Here is a 19,838-nt window from a genome sequence, read left to right on the forward strand (position 1 = left end):
AATAAATAGTAAAGTTGCAAAATGGGAAGTGGTCAAAACTCATGTCACTGTCACGTTACTGTTGACCCCTTTGGAATCCCCTAAGACTGGAGGAACACATGATTAAGGAAAGGCAGCACTGAGTATCTCAACCTTGTAGTAACAATAGCCATTTCTTTCTCTAGATATTGGATAAACATATTTACATAATTTTCTATGTATAATGTTTTTGTAATTTTTAAAAAGAAGATGGAGAGCAAGAGTATGTGATAGTAGGGATATGGGTGAGGGAATGATATTGTAAACATGTACAAATGGTAAAGAACAGTGGAATTCTTCAGTTTACACCAGATTCTACTGAAGAATCTCTTTGTACAAGGCCTGCTGCAGACACTGTGGTTGGCAGGGGAGCAGCAGGAAGAGAGGTAGGAGGATGAACGCAACATGTCTTGAACTTGAGAAAACATAGAGCTTGCCTGAGTTATTGGAAGAGGAATGGCTTCTCCATTTCAAAAGGGAAGACTGTCACTGTAGAGAGGAGGGGCTGGCTTATCCCTGGAGGATCATCTGAGGATTGCAAATGCCCTTTGCACGACCCCGCCCCCAAGATGTGCAAAGGGCACCTACCAGTGTGCATTTTTAATAATACATACAGTATAAAACAAAATAAAAGCCAAGTTTGATAACTCACTTCTGTAACCCAGTGACTCAGAAGGCTGAGGCAAGAGATTGTAGGTTCAAAGTCAGCCTCAGAATCTTAGTGAGGCTGTAAGCAACCTAGTGAAACCATGTCTCAAAATGTAAACATAAATAATAAATAAATTTTTAGGACTGGGAATGTGGCTCAGTGTTTAAGTGCCCTTATGTTCAATCCCTGGTGCCAAAAAATTAATTAAGTATTTAATTAATTAAAATGTATATTTACATTTAAATTCATGTCAAGTGTTTATTTTGTTTGTGTACTTATCTATTTATTTATTTTTGGGCCCATCAGGGTAATTCTAAATCAGAAATTTCTGAACACAGAATTTTGAATTTTATTCTTATTTTCCTCTGGGAATTTCTAATCTTTTAATACTCTTAAGACCTTGGACATATTGACATACATATAAAATTAAAGCACAAAGTGATAATGGAAGAAAGAACCCACCCTATGATACTTGGACAAGCAAGCAAATTCATTGTGATCTTTGCTCTGATTTCTTTGAATCAGTACTAAAGATAATCACCTAGAGGAAACATATTGCTTTAGCCCTTTAGGTATATTCACTGAAGAAAAAATTCTACCTCAAGTATTTGACTAACAATGTAAAAAATGCAAAGACAGTAATTAAGTTATTGGAGCCTTTCTACTTGTCAACCAACATTACATTCTAAAAGGACAAAGGAGACATTTCTAAGCAAACAAGATTTGAGCTTTGTGATTGTTCTTTTTTTTTTTTAAACAAAGCATGCAGAACATTAAAAGAACTAAAAGTATTTGGATATGCATTTAATATATCAATACTTTCAGGGAAACTATTTTGCTTTCATTTTTTCTCTCATTTGCCTGCGAATTCTCCATCCAAATTCTAATACTGACTTCTCTTCCTGTTTTTGAAGTGGTTGATATTAAGCTCCTTGGAGAGTTTTCTAAGAAAGCATTTAATCTTGTTACTTTAGTTAGCAAGTTAATTTTTAAGATGATTGAGAAAATACAGTACTGCTTGAATAATGCTCTCTCCCATGATCCACTGGCTAAGAAATCATAGCTCCTTACCCAGAGTCAGCCAAGCACACGTCTTTTCTGTTACATCAGAAGCATCATTGGTTAAGATTTTACTGTGCATTACTGCTCCTCAGAACAACTGAATCTTGCAATAACAGCCCAGAGAATGTGATATTATGAACATAAAAATAGATAACCCAAAGCATGTTAGAATATAATAATTTCAGTTTCTTAAAGTCTAACATATTAATTTTAAGCATAAATATTCACAATTGACTATACTCAAGTACATATTTTAGTGTTTTCCTTCTGCAGAACGGAAAAGCACTGTATGTAAATGCAATATCACAATGATTTTCTAATTTAAAATATTTATTTACCATCAATGCATTGATAATTGCTTACAACTCTGCCTTCTGTAATTATGCTAATATAATGAATAAAGTATAATCTAAAGTATTAATTTTTATATCCATTTCTCAATTGGATGATTTCATATGCATTAATTGATGGCTTAGATGCATCTCATCTATTCTGGGTGCATAAATATTTTCCAGTTTGCTTATTTGCCTTTGCTCATTTAAATTTAATGAATGAAAACCTCAACTCACTTTGCCATGTCCAGGTACCACTCTACTTATATTTCTAATAGTTTATTTTTAATAGTTTATGTGACACATAATCTAGCATTTTATGTTAATAACTTATCTTCTATATAAAGACATTAAGCATTACCCCAAGAAAAGCCCTGCTAATAAGTGTGTACATATGTAATGTCTATCTCTCTGTGTGTATATATGTGTGACTCACACACATATAACACACACTACCAGTATATTAAGTGATCTAATGCACTTCTATGACATTAAGGTGAGTAATATATTTTGTGAATCAATTAAACTCAGAAGTTGAGTGTATTTGAAGGAAGAAATGTAGTGTCAATGTTAAAATTTTATTTGTAAAACATCTTTAGTATCTTTCATGAAGTTGAGGTTTAATGTATGCCTGAGTGCTTAAAGTAGATTTTAAACGGAGACTTGAAAACCGGCAAGAGTTCACATCCATCAACACATTGTCCTCGTGCATATCTTTTGAACATCAGCCAGTTGGATTACTGTGGTTCAAAGACTAGAAGCCCAATATAGGAAAGTTATACTAGGATTCAAAGAAAACACCCAAATAATAAGAGTTTTCTGGATGCATTGGTGCACACCTGTATTATCAGTCACTCAGGAGACTGAGGCAGAAATTCTAGGCCATCTAGGCCATCTTAAGTTCTAGATCATCCTCAGAAACTTAGCCAGACCCTGTCTCAAATAAAAATTAAAAAATAAAAAGGACTGGTGTTGCAAATCAGTGGTATAGCTTTCCTGGGTTCAATTCCCTAGTGCAAAAAACATATTTACATATATATATATATATGTATGTGTATATATAAACTTTTGAAATAATAATCACAAAATCACAGGCTGGGGATGTATTTCAGTGGTAGAGTACTTGCCTAGCATGTGTGAGGGCCTGATTTCAATTCTCAGCACACACACACCAACACACACACACATACAAAGAAATTCAAATGCAATGACTATGACCAAAGACAAAAGGCCTTGAATGGTTTCCTCAACATTGTCATGAAACTGTATAAGGAAAGGTTTTTGTTTGAAAAGAGAGAGAGAGAGAGATTTTAACATTACGATTCATGTTCTTTAGAACTTGACAGCCCACAAGGAGAACACGAGTTCTATCTTATTTCACATAGCCCCACTTGAAGCTTTTAAAATTTTCCCATAATGATATCAGAATATAAGAAAAACATACATCTTTGTTTCAGAGAAATTGTCTGACCCATTCTCAAGATTCTGAATTAAGTTTTTCCTCTTGTTTCATGCTCCTCAGGAATTGGGAAAGTAGGGAGGTATAATTTCCTACTTCCATGGGCTGCAATAGGGTTAATACTCAGCTGGGCTGGAGACTGAAGAAAGGGAGAGTTTGACTTAAGTGTTTATTTGACTACTGACATTCATTTCTTATGTCCACTTAAAGTCAGGCACAATTCTAAGTTTTAGGATGCTTTGAAAGACAAAAATGATCTTGTGTTTCTCGTTCTTGGAGATGTATATATACTACGTCAGGGTAGTGTATAAAGATGAGTGAAAAGAAGTTTGCCCTCAGTGTGGTGTGACTGTCCCTTGCCTGGACTTGGTTATGTCAGTCAAGTCAACCTCTGATACAGACAGAGAAGAAATACTAAAAAATCTTAGCAGAAGGAAAGATAAAGATCCATATGCCAAATGTGATATGCCAAAAAAAAAAAAAAAAAAAGAAGCTGATGTTGTGGAAATGTCAATTACTTAATCCTGTTCAGTGTTTCAGATTTCTTCTTGCTCAATCAGTGTTCATCTTTAAGGCCCATTTAGATCTTCTTGCTCTATTCCTCATAATTTTGAAAGTAATTATTACATTTCCCAATTACAGGAGCTTGGCTTTGTGGTTTCTGAGTAGATTGATTGGGAAAACTGACCAATAATTTGGAAATAGAATTCTAATTTCATTTTGTAATTACACATACTTAATACCATACCATATTTCAATAAATGAAGAAAATTATTGATTAGAAGATACACTAGGAGAAATAAAGCAACTGTAAGTTTGACTATAAAATGGATTCAAATTTAATAATATTAAAGGGTAGGGAAAAATCAACAGTAAAATCTATGAAATGAAAAATGGCTCAAAATTCACAATTTAATGATGCCTGAGCAGCATCCTGTGACCTAGCAATGTGGGTATTATTGTCTGCATTGCAGAGAGAAGACAGGAGAGGCATTTGTTTCCCACACATTCTTGGAGCATCCAGGAGGCGTCAGGGATAAAGCCAAGCCTTCAGCCTGCAAGACAAAAGGAAGCAGATATTGTCTCTCTTTGTGGATAGAATGTCTTTAACTGGCTAAACTCACAGACCTTATTAAGACAATGTCAAGCAATAGGAGGTCCTATGTATCCCCAATCAACCTAGCCCAGCACTATTCTCCTAAATTAGACAAACTCTAATAAAGAGTAACAATCTAAAAATACTAATTCAGATGTAAACATACAGCCCAAACCAATAAGCAAAATGTTATTTGCATCTCTTTCTTTTTCTATAAAATTGCATGTTAATGGTTTCCTGCATGTCAGTTTCATTTTTGAACTTTTCCTCTGACTATAGGAGCTGATGCTGTGGAAGCTCAGTGTAAAAGATTTGAAGTGAGAGCAAGTGAAGATGGCAGGGTGCTGTTTTCTGCAGATGAAGATGAGATTACCATTGGGGCTGAAAAGCTGAAAGTTACAGGTACTGAAGGTTTTGGAACATTGTAACTTATTTAAAGAATATGCAACTGCATGAAGAGCTACTGGGTAATATGTATGATTCCCATGCCTAAAATGATCACCTAACATCACCATATCACAGCATTTGATTTTCAAATAGTCTTTAAGTGGAAGGCATGTGGCTGGAGAAGAGAAAGTTAATTTTAGCAGCCTTAATTAGACATAAAAAATAAAGCTGGCAACTGCCAGATAGACGGAGGAAAATGGATGTGAATGGTATGAGAAGATGGGGTGTAGATACTGAGCAAAGGTGATCAAAGGTGGACAGATCAAACTTGGAGGTATTATTATTTAAAGTAAAATATATGTGTAAGGGAAATACCAGCCTTATAATTATATAGGGGGAAAAGGTTATAATATGAATAAATTTTTGTTCTGTGAGGTTCATAATTAGCCTCAACATTATGTAAATGAGGAAATAGTGTTATACATACATTATTTAGAGGTAATTAAGTCATTATTATAATATTGGGGTTACAATAGTCAACCACCAGCTGAAATTTAAACAAACAAAAAACAGAAGTGGAATTTGAAAGGGAGAAGAATTTGATCAAGACAATTTTGAGCACAATCTCTTCCGAATTATTTCATCAGCAACCATGACACAGATAGTATTTAAAAAAAAAAAAAAAAAATATATATATATATATATATATATTTTTTTAGTTGTAGGTGGACACAGTACCTTTATTTTTATGTTGTACTGAGGATGGAACCCAGGGTCTCACAAGCACTCTACTACTGAGCCACAATCCCAACCCCACAAATAGTATTTTGATACAATATTTTAAAATCTTTTAAAAATAACCAAAGAGATCTACATTTAAAAAAAAAATAAAAAAAGGAAAAGAAAAAAATTTGGCTTAGTGTTTCCCAAACTACGTCAGATTTCATGGCATATCTGCCTTACTTTTTTAGGTCAAGCTGAGTCCCATGGACCAAGTACAAACAGTTAGCATGAGAATTGAAGAATAGGCTCTGCTCTCATGCTCTCTGGACTTAATCCTGCCTTCTTCCCATTCCTCTAATTTTACTTCTTCTAAATGATTGAAATTATAATAACCCTGATGTTCAAATTGCACATGGGTGTGTTCCTGCACATGTGTGTGTCTTTAAACTGTTGTTACTAAATAAGAGCAGTATGTTAGCTCTTTATTTTCATTAACAAATATAATATTATTAATATGATTAATTTTACAAACATGAAGATTGTGTTGATTTTAAGATATATGTTTAGATAGTGATGAAATGCAACAATGATGACTGGAAATCCTCCCTGAGCATCCCCTGAGCTGGGTCATATGCCCCACATACTCTTGCCAGTAGCATCCCACATGAATTTCTTCTCTTGTGAACATGTCCTACTGAGGGACTGGAGCCTGCACTGCTAGGTGGGTATTGGAGTGGTCCCTATGACTGCTTATTGGCGTGATCACCCTGGATATTTTAGGACTCTTTGGCAGGTTAGGATACACATTACCCTTCTTAAGTACTGAGTTGGGGGAACTGGGACCCAAAACTGCATGAGGATTTTGGTTGGCATGGAGTGCAGATAATTCAGAAAGGATGCCAGCTTTATGGACCAGCAAAACTAACACTGAGTTGCTGGTTGGTGAACAGGTCCGGAGCCCCAGTATAGACCCATCCTCAGGGCGGTTGGCCAAATGTGATTTCAACATTTACCAATGTTTGGGTCTTGGTAGTGCCTACGCAATCCTGAGACAGATTTGAGGATTTTACACACTTATCTAAAACTCCTTTCATCCATATTCAGGTATTCTAATTAGGCATTTTGCATTCATAAGTGATGGAAGGTTCTAGAATTCCTGATAACCTTTATGATCTCATGGAATTTTAACTTCCTCTGATTTTTGTATTACTTTGACTTGTCTCATAACAGTTCTAAGTAAAACGCTGTCTTGATAAAATTACAAATTAGATCATTTTTTGGGCTCTTTAATTTTTTCTTTGAGCAAGTTAGATATTCACTTGTTTTCCTTTTTTTCTGGATGCAATGTACTGTTAACTGCACAAAGTCCAGGGAGAACATGGTCCCTGAAACACTTAGGTTTTCCTGTCGTAAGGCAATCATCAGTTCCCTCTTACTCTTGCTCTTCCCCTTCTCCGGCTGTGTGTGTGTGAATGTGTGGGGTAAGTGTGGGGTGTGATGTATGTGTGGAAATTGATAATATGAATGAAAAAGTGTATCACTCTGGCTCCAGTTTTCCATTTCTTTCTCTGTCAAACACACACACATAGCCTTGTGTGTATTCGTCATAATCCTCTTCATCTGTTCTATAGCTTCCAAGGATCTCAGGCACCTAAATCAATTTCACAACAGAGGTCTGTACCATCTTATTTCAGAAGATCCTAATAATAAAATAATATAATCTGGGGTCATGTTTGCAGGAGTCAAGGAGGATGTTTCGGAAGGAGTTGAAGTATAAAACACAGAAACACCAAGGACTGCTGGGCACAGTAGTACGAGCCTGTAATCCCAACAGTTTAGGGATCGCAGGTTCAAAGCCAGCCTCAGCAACTTGATAAGGCCCTGAGCAACTCAGCAAAGCCCTGTCTCAAAATAAATAATAAAAAGGACTGGGGATGTAGCTCAGAGTTTAAGCACCTCTGGGTTCAGTTCCTGCTACAAAATAAGAAAGAAAGAAAAGGAAAGAAGAGAGAGAGAGAAAAAAAGACTGACCAAGGACAGTAAGAGCACCTCCACAAAGGGTCCTGAAATTTAATCTGATGATACAAGAGTTCCATGTGCTTACTAAACAAATTCTAAATGAGTATACATTAGTAGTCCTTCCAAACTCCAATCACATTTCTGTTTTCAAAGAGCCTGTATACCCACAGATACAGAGACACAAATAAACACATGAACACCCAAATGCCTGCTGAATCCCATCTTTCTTTTATGAGAATACCACATATTAATAATATAGTGACTTTATTCCTGCCTGCAATACTTCTGACATAAAGGAAAATAAAGATATCAAAGGCAAATATAATTTAGAATTTCGCATGCATAGAGGAGAAAATTGTGCATAGCATAGCATGCTCTGTAAGGGCACAGGGATTGATTAGCAGGCTCACATACACTTTAAAGCAGTGCTTGAGTCATTTGACAAATAACACTACAAAGATACACTGACTCCAGGGTGCTTCATATAAATTAGGTAGCTGTGCTGACAAGACTTCAAAGTTATATGTGACAAGAGATCTGTATGAGGCTTATTCTAGAATAGTAAATTTGTGGCATGAAAGTTTCCTATTTAAGCAATATCCATAGGAATTACAATTAAAATGGATCCCTTATCCCCTCTGGCTTTACACTTTATGAACAATGGCATTAGGTAAATGGACTTTTGTTTCAGGGTGACGGAAGTAGATGAATTTATTTAGACAATGGGTATATCTATACATCTAAGGCAAAATTATTTATGACTGAAATTATTCATAGCGCTGGTGCAGTTCAACCTATTTGCATTTACCCTACCTCGAAAGAAGCTAGAATTTGCCTAATGCATTCAAATACCCCTGCAGGTGGACAGAAGTAAAATTCCCAGTTCTTACCTGAACACCACCGCCATCACACCCCATAGTCATGATGAATATTCATCTGCTCAGTTTTTGAAATTTTGTTACCCTTGACATTACTTGCTCCACTCAGTAATAATTTGCTTGAATTGATTTAAATATATTTATTTGCCCTTAACATGCCCTCACTACGTCACTGAGTATAGAGAAGTTTGGCTCTTCACCTTATATATTTGTATATTTTATTTTGAAGTCCCTGAAATGGGCCAATGATATTACTGAATGCATTTGTCTTTTGAGACCTAGTAAACAAACAAACAAAAAAAGACATAAACCTTTATATACAGAATAGTCTTAAATTTAGTGCTTTCAGGCAGAATCAGTCAACTGTAATTTGCACTTTCATTTGTATTCCAAGTAGCATACGACCTTAGCTAAAACAAAGCACAACTCTAAGTCACTTGACTTTGAGGTGAAAGACTTTAGCCCTTTAGAATCCCTTCATGTTAAATTAAAAGCTACTAGTTGGACTTTGACTTCTAGTTTGCCTAAGAGAAAAAGGGGAAAAGTAGCAAAATGTCAGAGGAAATGGGGTATCTCTTCTTTCTAGACAGTAGCGATTAAAACTAGCAGCCTGAGAGAATAGAGAAACCCAGCCCTGTGTGCACCCAGTGCCCTAGTGTTTGTTTGGAAGTCAAGAGTTTCACTTTTTTTGGTCTTCTTTCTAATTGAATGATTAGAAAGATAGACAGGTTCCAATGCTTGTTTGACAACAGAAGAAAGGATTTTCTGAAGAGCTGTCCTTTAAATTAAACACTATGCTTTGGGGTCAGAATCAATATTTTCTGGTTTGTTTTATTAGTTGGTCTTCCACTTCCTTGTTCTTAGCTATTAAATTAGCATGCTGTACTGATGTCAGCTTTGGAATCAACCTTTCTATTAGGTAGATTTGATGTTCCTTCCAGCTGTCCAAAAGCCAGGAACACGGCCGTGTGCAAGCAACAGAATGGGGCTGATTTTTTGTTGTTGTTGTTTTGGTTTTGGTTTTGGTTCAAGGAGCTCCTGAAGAAATACAATTATATCAGGCTCCGAGAACACTGTCCTGAAATCACTTCATTTTCTCTGGTAAAGCATCTCAAGTTGATAGACTTGGGTCAATCACCAAACTGAATTTTTTTGTCGCTTCTTAAACTTACTAAAGCCCAACATTTCAGAGACTCTAAATATTACTACTATCCCACTTAGCCCCAAAATCACTGGGTAGAAATCAACTCCTGATTTTGAAATGCATAAATGATGATCTACTGCACAAAATAAGCTATTGTCACAAAATAAGCTCTTTCCTCTGAGCGCCTTACCTACATTCCTCTTCATGATTAATTTGACGCTAACAAACTCTCATTTAAATGTTTCTTATTTTGTTTTATTAAAGCAAAAGTTCTTGAAAATATAATAGAAATGACAAATGCGAAGAAGCTGTGAAAGAAGATAGCTTATTTACCAAAACAGTAAAAAAGTCATTTCTGTGTTTAGTGCTTTTAAACTCTCCCATTTGATCTGTAACTATAAGGCTACAGATCTTAGAGCTATAAAATCTCTTGGAGATGGAATTAATCCTGCTGTGTATAAATGGGTAGTCTGATTTTTTACATATCACTATGATGCTTAAAACTACATTACTAATAGGAGTGGGTCTACTAGATTCCTGCAGTTTGCTCTCTTGCTGACTGTCAGCCAGGTCTGGTATTGGTCCTAGAGTCTGTATTTCTTTCTTTCTTTTTATTTAAGGCAAATCACATACAACAGATCTTTATATCCATATATATACATGGTTGTAGATGGACTCAATACCACTCTATTTATTTACTTTTACGTGGTGCTGAGGATCAGACCTAGTTCCTCATACAATCAGACCTAGTTCCTCCTAGGCGAGCACAACCCCAGCCTTCTGCATGTATTTCTCCAAGTATTCTGCCTGCTGAGACAGTCCACTGAATCCTTCTCAATATTCACGTTTCTCCACTTCCCCTTCTGCTGCATCTCTCTTATTTCGTTTTGTGCCAACAGCTGGAAAAAGCTCTCTTCTTTTAAAAGATATGATTACTGGTCATATTACATTGTCTGGATACCTAAGTTATAAAAAAAAAAAAAAAAAAAAAAAAAAAAAAACCTCCCTATATTGTAAGACCTATTGATTAGTAACCATAATAACATCTGCACAGGCCTTTCCTCCTTGTAACATAATATATTCACAGGGTCCAGGATTTAGGTTAGAATATTTTTGAGCTGAGGGTCACTTCATTATTCTGCCTACCACTCTGTCCAAATTTCAAATGTTTGAATCACTTTAGGCCTGTTTTTTTTTTTTTTTTTTTTCTTTTCCTGCTATTAAAGCAGTATTATACAAAGTACCTAACTTATAGGGTTTGGGGAAAGAAAAAAGAAAGCTTTATGAAAACAACTTAGGCCTATCCTAGTACAAATTTGGTATTTAATAAATGCTATTTCTACCAAATAATAATTTTTAAATACTATTACTGTTCTTATTAGTTTTGTATTTGTAAAATAAGCACTTATAAAGGAAAATAAAAGAAACTGGATAATGGGTGAAGAAAGTAAACAAGAGTGTTGAATATATATGAAGTAGAAATTCCATATTCAGTATTAGAAACACATTTTACTCTGCACTAGACATTTAGAGTTCTTGCAAGCCTTCATGAGAATATGTATAAAGGATGAAAGAAGATGGATATGTAATATTAGTTATGTCCTCCAAAGAGTAGTCCAAACAGTATAAATTTCATTTTTTTGCTCACATAACATTGCATGTGAGTGAGTTCTGCAAATCACCTAGTGATATAAGATTACTGAGAACTTAAGAGATCTGCTCCCTTCTAGACCCAGTTACTTGCCTTTCACCATAAAGTTGAGGCTGTCTCATACCATCACTTTTACACTTCAGCTTGGAAGAAGAGGAAAAAAGAGGAAGTAGGTGAAAATAATTTTCTTGTAATTTTCCAACGTGGAAGTGACATTGATCTGTTGTCCAAAAGTGAGTCATGTACTTATGGGCAACTGCAAACTCTTACTAAGGACTATATTCTTTGTTAAAACTTCTAATGGGGACTTCTATTAATAAAAGAAGAATGAATTAAATGAGATAATAAACCATTTCTGCCATAGGAGGTGATTGAATGACATCGAAATCCTAGTATATGACTGCAAAGGAAAAAAAGCAAAAATACATAGTATTAATGGATCATCCATTAGATAGTGTCAATCATGAACTGGTCCCTATATTTGCACTCTTATTCAATCCACAGACTTCTCTTTTACCCTATCATGGGGACTACAGAGCACGCCTATACACTTAATTCTAACATAGCTATTTTTTAAAGAGTCATTACTATTATGTCATTCAGGAAATCAAGACTATACCTTCCCTATGGATGTCTTCACCAAATAGAAACCTCACTCCCTAGATCAAGACTTCTAAAATTTTTAACTTGACATTTTTTTTTCTTATTTCAACATATGCACTCTAATTAGTAGTCGAAAAACTCTGTTTTCCATGTCTTTAAAACTCCAAATGCTTGAATTCAAAGACTATGTCCCAAAAATTAAAATTTAGATCAGAAATTTTTACATTTACGCAAATTGGAGTGTCCGAGACTGGATGAAGAGGTCAAGTAAAAATTAAAGGAGGAATTCTGGCATTGACATACCAGGGATATCACACCCAAGTCTAAAAATGGGTGAGCTGAAATTGGAGAATTAGAGACAAAATTTAAGAACTGGATGGACACAAACTCAATATGAGACCAAATTAGAAGTATACAATTATATTGCATTTTACTAAGAGTAGAAAGCATTCTTCAGTATTTGCATCTTCATTTATGGGCCTACAGTCATAGCTGTGGAAGCATTAAAGAAGCTGGGAGCAGATGGGCATTTCCTTCTTCTTTCTCCTCTGAGTTTCCTTGCTTCCTTTCTTTTTCTTCTCCCTTCCTTTCTTCCTCACTCCCTTTCTTCTTCCTGTAAGGCAGGCAACCAAGGATAAAAACAGTCCAAAGGAAGCTGGAGTCAATGTGGGGAAGATGAGAGGACGGTAGCATCTGGCAGTGAAAAAGATGATGTCACTAGAGCGTGAGAAGAAAGCCTGGCAGGGGCCATGTCCAAGTGAGGAGGGCATCAGAGAGGGCTGATGGTCCATCAGGTCCCTAAGGTTGGGCACACATTGGAAATTGAGCAAATAAATAAATCCATTGATGATTAAGGGAGTTATGCTTCTCATTCATAGAGAAGGGTGGTGTAAATATTGAAACAGTGAACTTAGAACTTTCCAGTATTTCTTGGAAGTATTCGAGTAAACTTCGTGTAAACTTGTGGTGTGCAATAGGTATTAATGAAAATTTTTTTAAAAATCAAGAGGAAATGTGAGTGCATATGTGTTTGTTGAAAATAGAGATATACATTTCCTAGCACTACCTACAGGGATGATCTGGGACCAGTAAAATAGCAGAATCATGCACACCTGGTTTCAGATCTTGTTTTAAAAAAAAAAAACAAAACCACTAATTACCAGTAAAAAGAATAAGGCATTCCTTGCAAAAAAAATTTCTTATTTTAAAGCTAAAGCAGGAAAAATAAGATGAGATGTGTCTAGGTTATTTTATACCAAAAATAGAGACATATTCATCCAAGGATGGGTACAAATGAAAAAGGAGCCACTTGGAAGAGACTCTCATGAGCACTTGGAGTATTTGTGTATGTGTGTGTGTGTTGCTTTAATTGTGAATAAAATTCCCAGTATGGATTTGCATGAGTCCATCCTGAAATAGGCAAATAAATAATCACTTTCCTTCAGGAAGATGTTCACTAAAAATGTGGAAACTTTGACTTATTGTGTGAAGTCCCCATTAATTCTTCTTTAAGCATTTGGTAGAGTTCTCTGCTAGGACCATTTGAGTTTGAAGATATCTTTTTGAGGGAGCATTTTCATTACAAATTCAAGTTCTTTAACAGTTAGAAGATGGCTCCGAAGTTTTCTTCGTGTTGGCCGAGAATGCGGTGGTGTTTCCTTCTTTCTTTCACACCATCCACAACCGGCTTTCTTCTGAGGACTTCAACACTCCACCCACCACCAGAGTTGTCACTTACTAGACTGGAAAGAAAAAAGCACTGCTCTCCTCTTGCTTCCTTTATATTCTTTAAAGATTTAAAATTCTCTGCGGAAACCCAAGTAAAGCATGCCTATACTGTATCTGTTTTCTTCCTACCGTGTCATTCCCTTTAAAGAAAGAAGGTGGAGTATAAAGAAAAAGAATAAAGGGAAGGAAATATGATTTTTGTCACACAAGAAAAAAAATGTGTATTTATTTCATTGCCAATTCATTTATTATATATTTGTTTAACAAAATGTTATCGAATACATGCTATATACCAGCTGCAGCAGTATGTCTAGAGAACATAGTACAAAACACAATGGCATTAATCCTGCCACTGTAGGAGTTACGATATAGGGTTGGAGTTGTCAAACTTTCTCTATAAAAGGGACAGATAGCAAATATTTAGGACTCGTAGACAATAAAATCTGGTACAGCTACTCCATTGTGCCACTGTATAGTAAAAGTCTCCATCGGACAACATGTAAATTGATGAACAGGTTGTGTTTCTATAATAATTTCTGATACCATATTTGGATTTCATGTAATTTTTACAAGTCATGAAATATTGATTTTATTTTTTTAAAGAATATATAAAAATATGAAAATCATTCTTGACTCACAAACTCAGAAAGAACAGGTAAGCCACAGCTTACCAATTCCTGATGCAGAAAGAAAAATGTGAAATCAGGAAACAAAAAATAAAGTCATCTTTCAGCAGCCTACAGTGATAGCATAACAGATAAACCTAGATCTAACATTTGCTTATGGTTATTTATTTCTTCATAGCAGAAAAGTATTTACCAGGAAGCTTATAATGCTTAAACTGGAGAACTCTGAAAATTTGTTCTCTAATGTGTTCCTGAAAATTCAGCAAGACAACATTTATTAATTGCAAACACTTAATTATATTTTCTTCTCCCCTAACTTTTGCTGACAGAAAATTGTGGTCCCAGATAAGGGTTAATTGAACTGCAGATGCATTTTAAAATTTTTTTCTTTTTAGATATACATGACAGTAGAGTGTGTTTTGACATATTATACATAAATGGAGTATACTTATTCTAATTAGGATCCCATTCTTGTAGTTGTACATGAGTTATACTGGTTGTGTATATATTCAATTTATTCTGAATTCATTCTGCTGTCTTTCCTATTACCATTCCCCACCCTTTCCCTTAATTTGCCTTTGTCTAATCCAATGAACTTCTAATCTCCCTGCACCCTTATTGTGTATTAACATCCACATATCACAAAGGATGTTTAGTCTTTGATTTTTTTGGATTGGCTTATTTCACTTAGCATGGTAGTCTCCAGTTCCACCTACTTACCAGCAATGTCATAATTTCTTCCTTCTTCATGACTGAGTAATATTCCATATATATATATCATCATTATATATATATCATATATATATATCATCATCTTTATTTATTCATCTGTAGAAAGTCACCTAGGTTGGTTCCATAGCTTTGTTATTGTGAAATGAGCTCCCACTAACATTGATGTGGCTTTCACTGTAGTATATTGATTTTAAGTCCTTTGGGTAGAAACCAAGGAGTGATATAACTGAGTGAAAAGGTGGTTTCATTGCAAGTTTTCTGAAGAGTCTTCATACTGCTTTCCCAAGGGGTTCCTCCAATTTGCAGTCCCACAAGCAATGTATGAGTGTGCCTTTCCCCCATATCCTCATCAACTTGATAATTGCCACTTTGACTAGAGTGAGATAGAATCAGTGTAGTTTTAATTTGCATTTCTCTAATTTAAACCGCAGATATATTAAGACACATTGTGCTGTGCCTGTGTGGTTGTGGTCACTTTCATTTATACCTGTTACTGTGAACTATCACAGCACAGGATGACCAGAATAATACATCTGCAAATGATTGTGTTGTCATAGCAGCATCATAAGGTCAAAGACTTAAGTCAACTCACAATAGGAATATGTACTTTCAAAGTATGCCTGTGATGCAGGATCAAAATCCTTTGAAATACAGTAAACAGGAAACCTGTTTGTGGAATAATATTCTAATAATAAAAATATAAATTTTAAGCTCGAATTTAGTTACCATTGCACTTAGCAATAAAGGGAAGTTTCCTCTTGTCTAGAGTTATACTTGACAATGCAGTGTACACAGATGTATATGCAAATTACATTTTTATCAGTTTCCCCTGCTTGCGTAGCAAAAAATCTATAGTCGCACTTCAAACATAGGAAATAGCATGCTTTATACATCGTAAAGTATGAGATCACATTATATTCTGATCCATATTTGTCTAGTGAAGTCTGATGCATCTAATCTGAAAGAGAAAGCAAAAGTATGATATACACAGCCTGAAGAATTCTGGTGGCATAATACCTATACATGCTCATTAACCAGTCAACGAGTATTGGAAAGGAATAATTAGGTACACAATCTTAAAACTCAATATAATGTAATGATAATTTTTAAATGCACATGGAGTTTTATATTAGCCAGGTGGTGGAGTAAGCAGCTTCAGGTGGTCTAATAGAAACATCACATACGAGTAGAAACTATCAGAACCAACTCTGTCAAAACTGTGAAAACATGCCAAAGGTTTACAACACCCATATAAACACTGAATTTACTAACAGGCAATTTTGAAATGGTAAGAAAGCTTTGTGGTCATTTCCTTGTCCCACCCCAACCCTCTCTGGATCTTGGCAGTCCTCAAGCAGGAGGGGACCAAGGGCACAACTGGAAAGTTGCATTCCTAAAATAAAATAAAATAAAAAAATCATTACAGAAGTTGAATACCTAATTTAAGCAGGTAAAAGAAATAATAAACAAACTTGAAGACAAAAAAAAATGCAAGTATTGATTCTAGGGAGCAGAAAAATATAAAGAATGAAAAATGTGAAGAGAGCCTAATGAATGTATGGGACATGACCAAGTGACCCGATGTACCCAATATGAGAATCCACAAAGAGAGAGAAAGAAACAATAATGAAGAAATAATGACCTAAACTTTCCAAATTTGATGAAAGAGATACATACACACATCGAAGAAGTTTAACAACCTTCATATAATGAATCCAAAGCAAAATGAGATACTTTCTATCAAACCGATGACGACTAAAACAAAAGGAACATGAGAAGCAGCAAGACAGGAGTGACTCGCCACATGTAAGGGATCCTTCAGGAAGATGGTCAGAAACAATAGATGCCAGAATGCAATGGAAATGACATATTTACATTACCAAAGGAAGGCGAAATTGTCTATCAAGAATTCTATATTCTGCAAAACTGTTCTTCATAAATGAAGGAAAAAGTAAGGCATTGCCAGATTTAAAAAGCTGAAGGAGAGTCTTATCCCTAGATTTCCCCCCACCCCCACCAGAAATGCTGAGAGGAGTCCTTCGAGCTGAAATATAGTGACTATAGATCCTGAGTCAAATGCATGTGAATCAATAAAGATCTTGGAAGAAGTCATACACAGGAGCAAAATAAGTGTCATTTTATTTATGGTTTCTAACTCCATATATATTTTCTATGGAATTTAAAAGAGAAGTACATTAAATAATTATACTGTTGTTATTAGACACATAATATATGCAGATATAATTTGAGTAAATACCACCAAAACGTGAGGGAGAAGATAGTGCTACACAAGAGCAGAAATCTGCATGCTATTGAAGTGAAATTCACATCAACTCCATGTGATATATTTCGGATGATAAATGCCTTCCTTAAGTTAACCAGGAAGAAAAACCCTATAAAATAAATACAAAAAGAAATGAGAAAGCAATCAAAATGTGTCACTCTAAAACATAAACTAAACCCAAAGAACTCAGAAATGGGCAAAAGGAGGGGAAAGAAACTCGAAGACACACATGAAACATAATAGCAACAGGCAAAATAATGTCTTCTTTACAGTGACTACTTACAGGAAATACAGTCTTCAAGAAAAGGCAGCACTGACGATATATTTTGAAAAGAAATTCAATTCGAGTTTACAATATATTCAAATGTGATTCTACAACATGTGAACTTTATATCCAAAAACACAAATGGATTGAAGGTGAAATGATGGAAAAGCTATTTCATTCAAATAGTAACCAAGAGAGATTTGGAGAGGATATACTAATATCAGTTTTTAAGTGCCAAAGTAGTATAAGAGATTTCAGAAAGACTTTAAATATAAATATGGGGATTCAAAATGTTGTGCCTCTGAATTACAACTTTATTACTTTCTTGAGGAGCAATCATGGACAATTCAGTTAATTGGTTTCTCATCACTAAACTATTGGGACAATAAATGAAAACACTTTACTTGCTTTTTGTGGATTTAATGTGAGCCAAACCACATAAAGCATGATGTATGTATCATGGTCCAAAAGTGGTCAATGAGTGGTCAATAAATGTTGAAAATTATTATTATTATTATTAGAACCAACAAATAAACAGTTTAATATTATGTGTTAGCATTTCCTATTAAGACCATTTACACGGTCTTTCTAATATACACTTTTCTAATATACACATAACCATATAAAATTGTTAAATATTTCATGTAATACTGAACTATATTCAGGCCAATAATAATAAAAGCAATTTAGTAGATATTTCAGAAGTATTTAAGTGAAAAATAATGTAAGTACAAGATGGGAAAGTAAAAAGAAGTATAATTGTAGGAAATATACTCCATATTACATTCTAAGTCAAGATAAAGCATTATTACAATTATAAAATTAATCAAAATGATGAGATTAATAGCATTGGTATAGCTTATGCCACGGACAAAGTATAGTCATTTGCAGTAATTCACGTACTCCTTGGTATTTTGGGGAATGTAGTTACTATCTTCATTTGGCAAATTGTGTACTGGGTTAAGCAATTTGCAGGAAGTACGCATGCGCTAAGGACTTAGCCCTCGGTCTCCTGACTTATGAGTTGGTCTCATTTCCTCTTCATTTTGTCCGTGTCAGTTTATGTATGTTTATATAACACATTCAGATCCCGAATGAGAATTTCCATAACAGGAAGGAGAACTTCCAGGATGTGATTTATTTAGTAGCTAGGTTATTATTTCAATCAGATTTATTTAGTAGGCTTGAAAAAGTTAGAGGTGAAGAGGAATGAGCACACTTAAAAACTATATCTGACTTTTCAACTAAATCAGAAAGAACTCCTGGTGTCAGCGCTATATCTTCAAGTAGCTATGTAAATTTTAACTTTAGGACATGCATAACAATGTCAAAGAGAGAGATTAATATGCCTGACTGATGTTATAAACACTTTGAAAAAACAGTAATATTATCTTGGTCTACAATTTAAAAGGTCTATTGCAATATGAGAAAGAACAAATTTTAGTTTTATGTCAACTGTATATTCATTAATCAGACTGACCATTGTCTTCAAAAGGAACTTGCCAGAGTATGCCAAAATAAATTGTATTCTTAAATTCACCTACAGGGTTTTGTATGGTGTGCTTTGCATAAATGGGTTAAAATTTCCAGGTTCACATTCATAGAAATGATACTCAGGGTGATCTTTCATTTCACTATAGACGTAGGAAGGGAGGCAGGGAGAGAGAGAGGGAGGGAAAGAGAAAGGTTAAAGTTACAGCAAACTTGAATGAGTTGTCTATATTTTGCAATTACTAACTACTTTTCTCAATTTCCTGTTGCTGCTGTTATAATTACCAAAATTTGAATGAGTTAAGAAAGATAAATTTATTAACTGCAGTGCTAGAGGTTAGAAGTTCGCACTATACTAAACTCACGGTGTTTGCTGGGCTGTGCTCCATTTCCTTGCTTTTCCAACTTCTAGACACTTTCCCTCTGCGTTTCTTGGCACCTGTGTCTTCCTCCATCTTCAAAGCTAGCAATATCCAAACGATGCCTCATGCTGCCATGTCTCTAATTCTCCATGTCTGCCTCTAATTCATTTTTAATGATTCTTGCAATTATTGGGGGACCTCTTTTATAACCCAGGAGAATCCCATTTTAAGATCATATTCTTAGCTATCTTCAATCCATTTCACATTTGAATTCTCTTCAGCCTGTCAGGGAACAGATGCACAGATTTCAGGGATTTTATATAGATCTT

At 34.9% G+C, this 19,838-nt stretch overlaps 1 protein-coding gene across 1 annotated transcript in view; it reads left to right on the forward strand.

The window, feature by feature from the left end:
• Positions 1 to 19,838, forward strand: part of SGCZ (sarcoglycan zeta) — a gene marked incomplete at its 3' end in the record, with an annotated part of 1,109,249 nt that overhangs the window by 1,049,337 nt on the left and 40,074 nt on the right. The window contains exon 5 of the mRNA XM_079142768.1: positions 4,896 to 5,018. Within this exon, the coding sequence (XP_078998894.1) occupies positions 4,896 to 5,018 (123 nt within the window). The remainder of the gene's footprint in view (positions 1 to 4,895; positions 5,019 to 19,838) is intronic.

The sequence above is a fragment of the Sciurus vulgaris genome (assembly GCF_902686455.1).
Source record: "Sciurus vulgaris genome assembly, chromosome: 5".
Taxonomy (NCBI): Eukaryota; Metazoa; Chordata; class Mammalia; order Rodentia; family Sciuridae; genus Sciurus; species Sciurus vulgaris.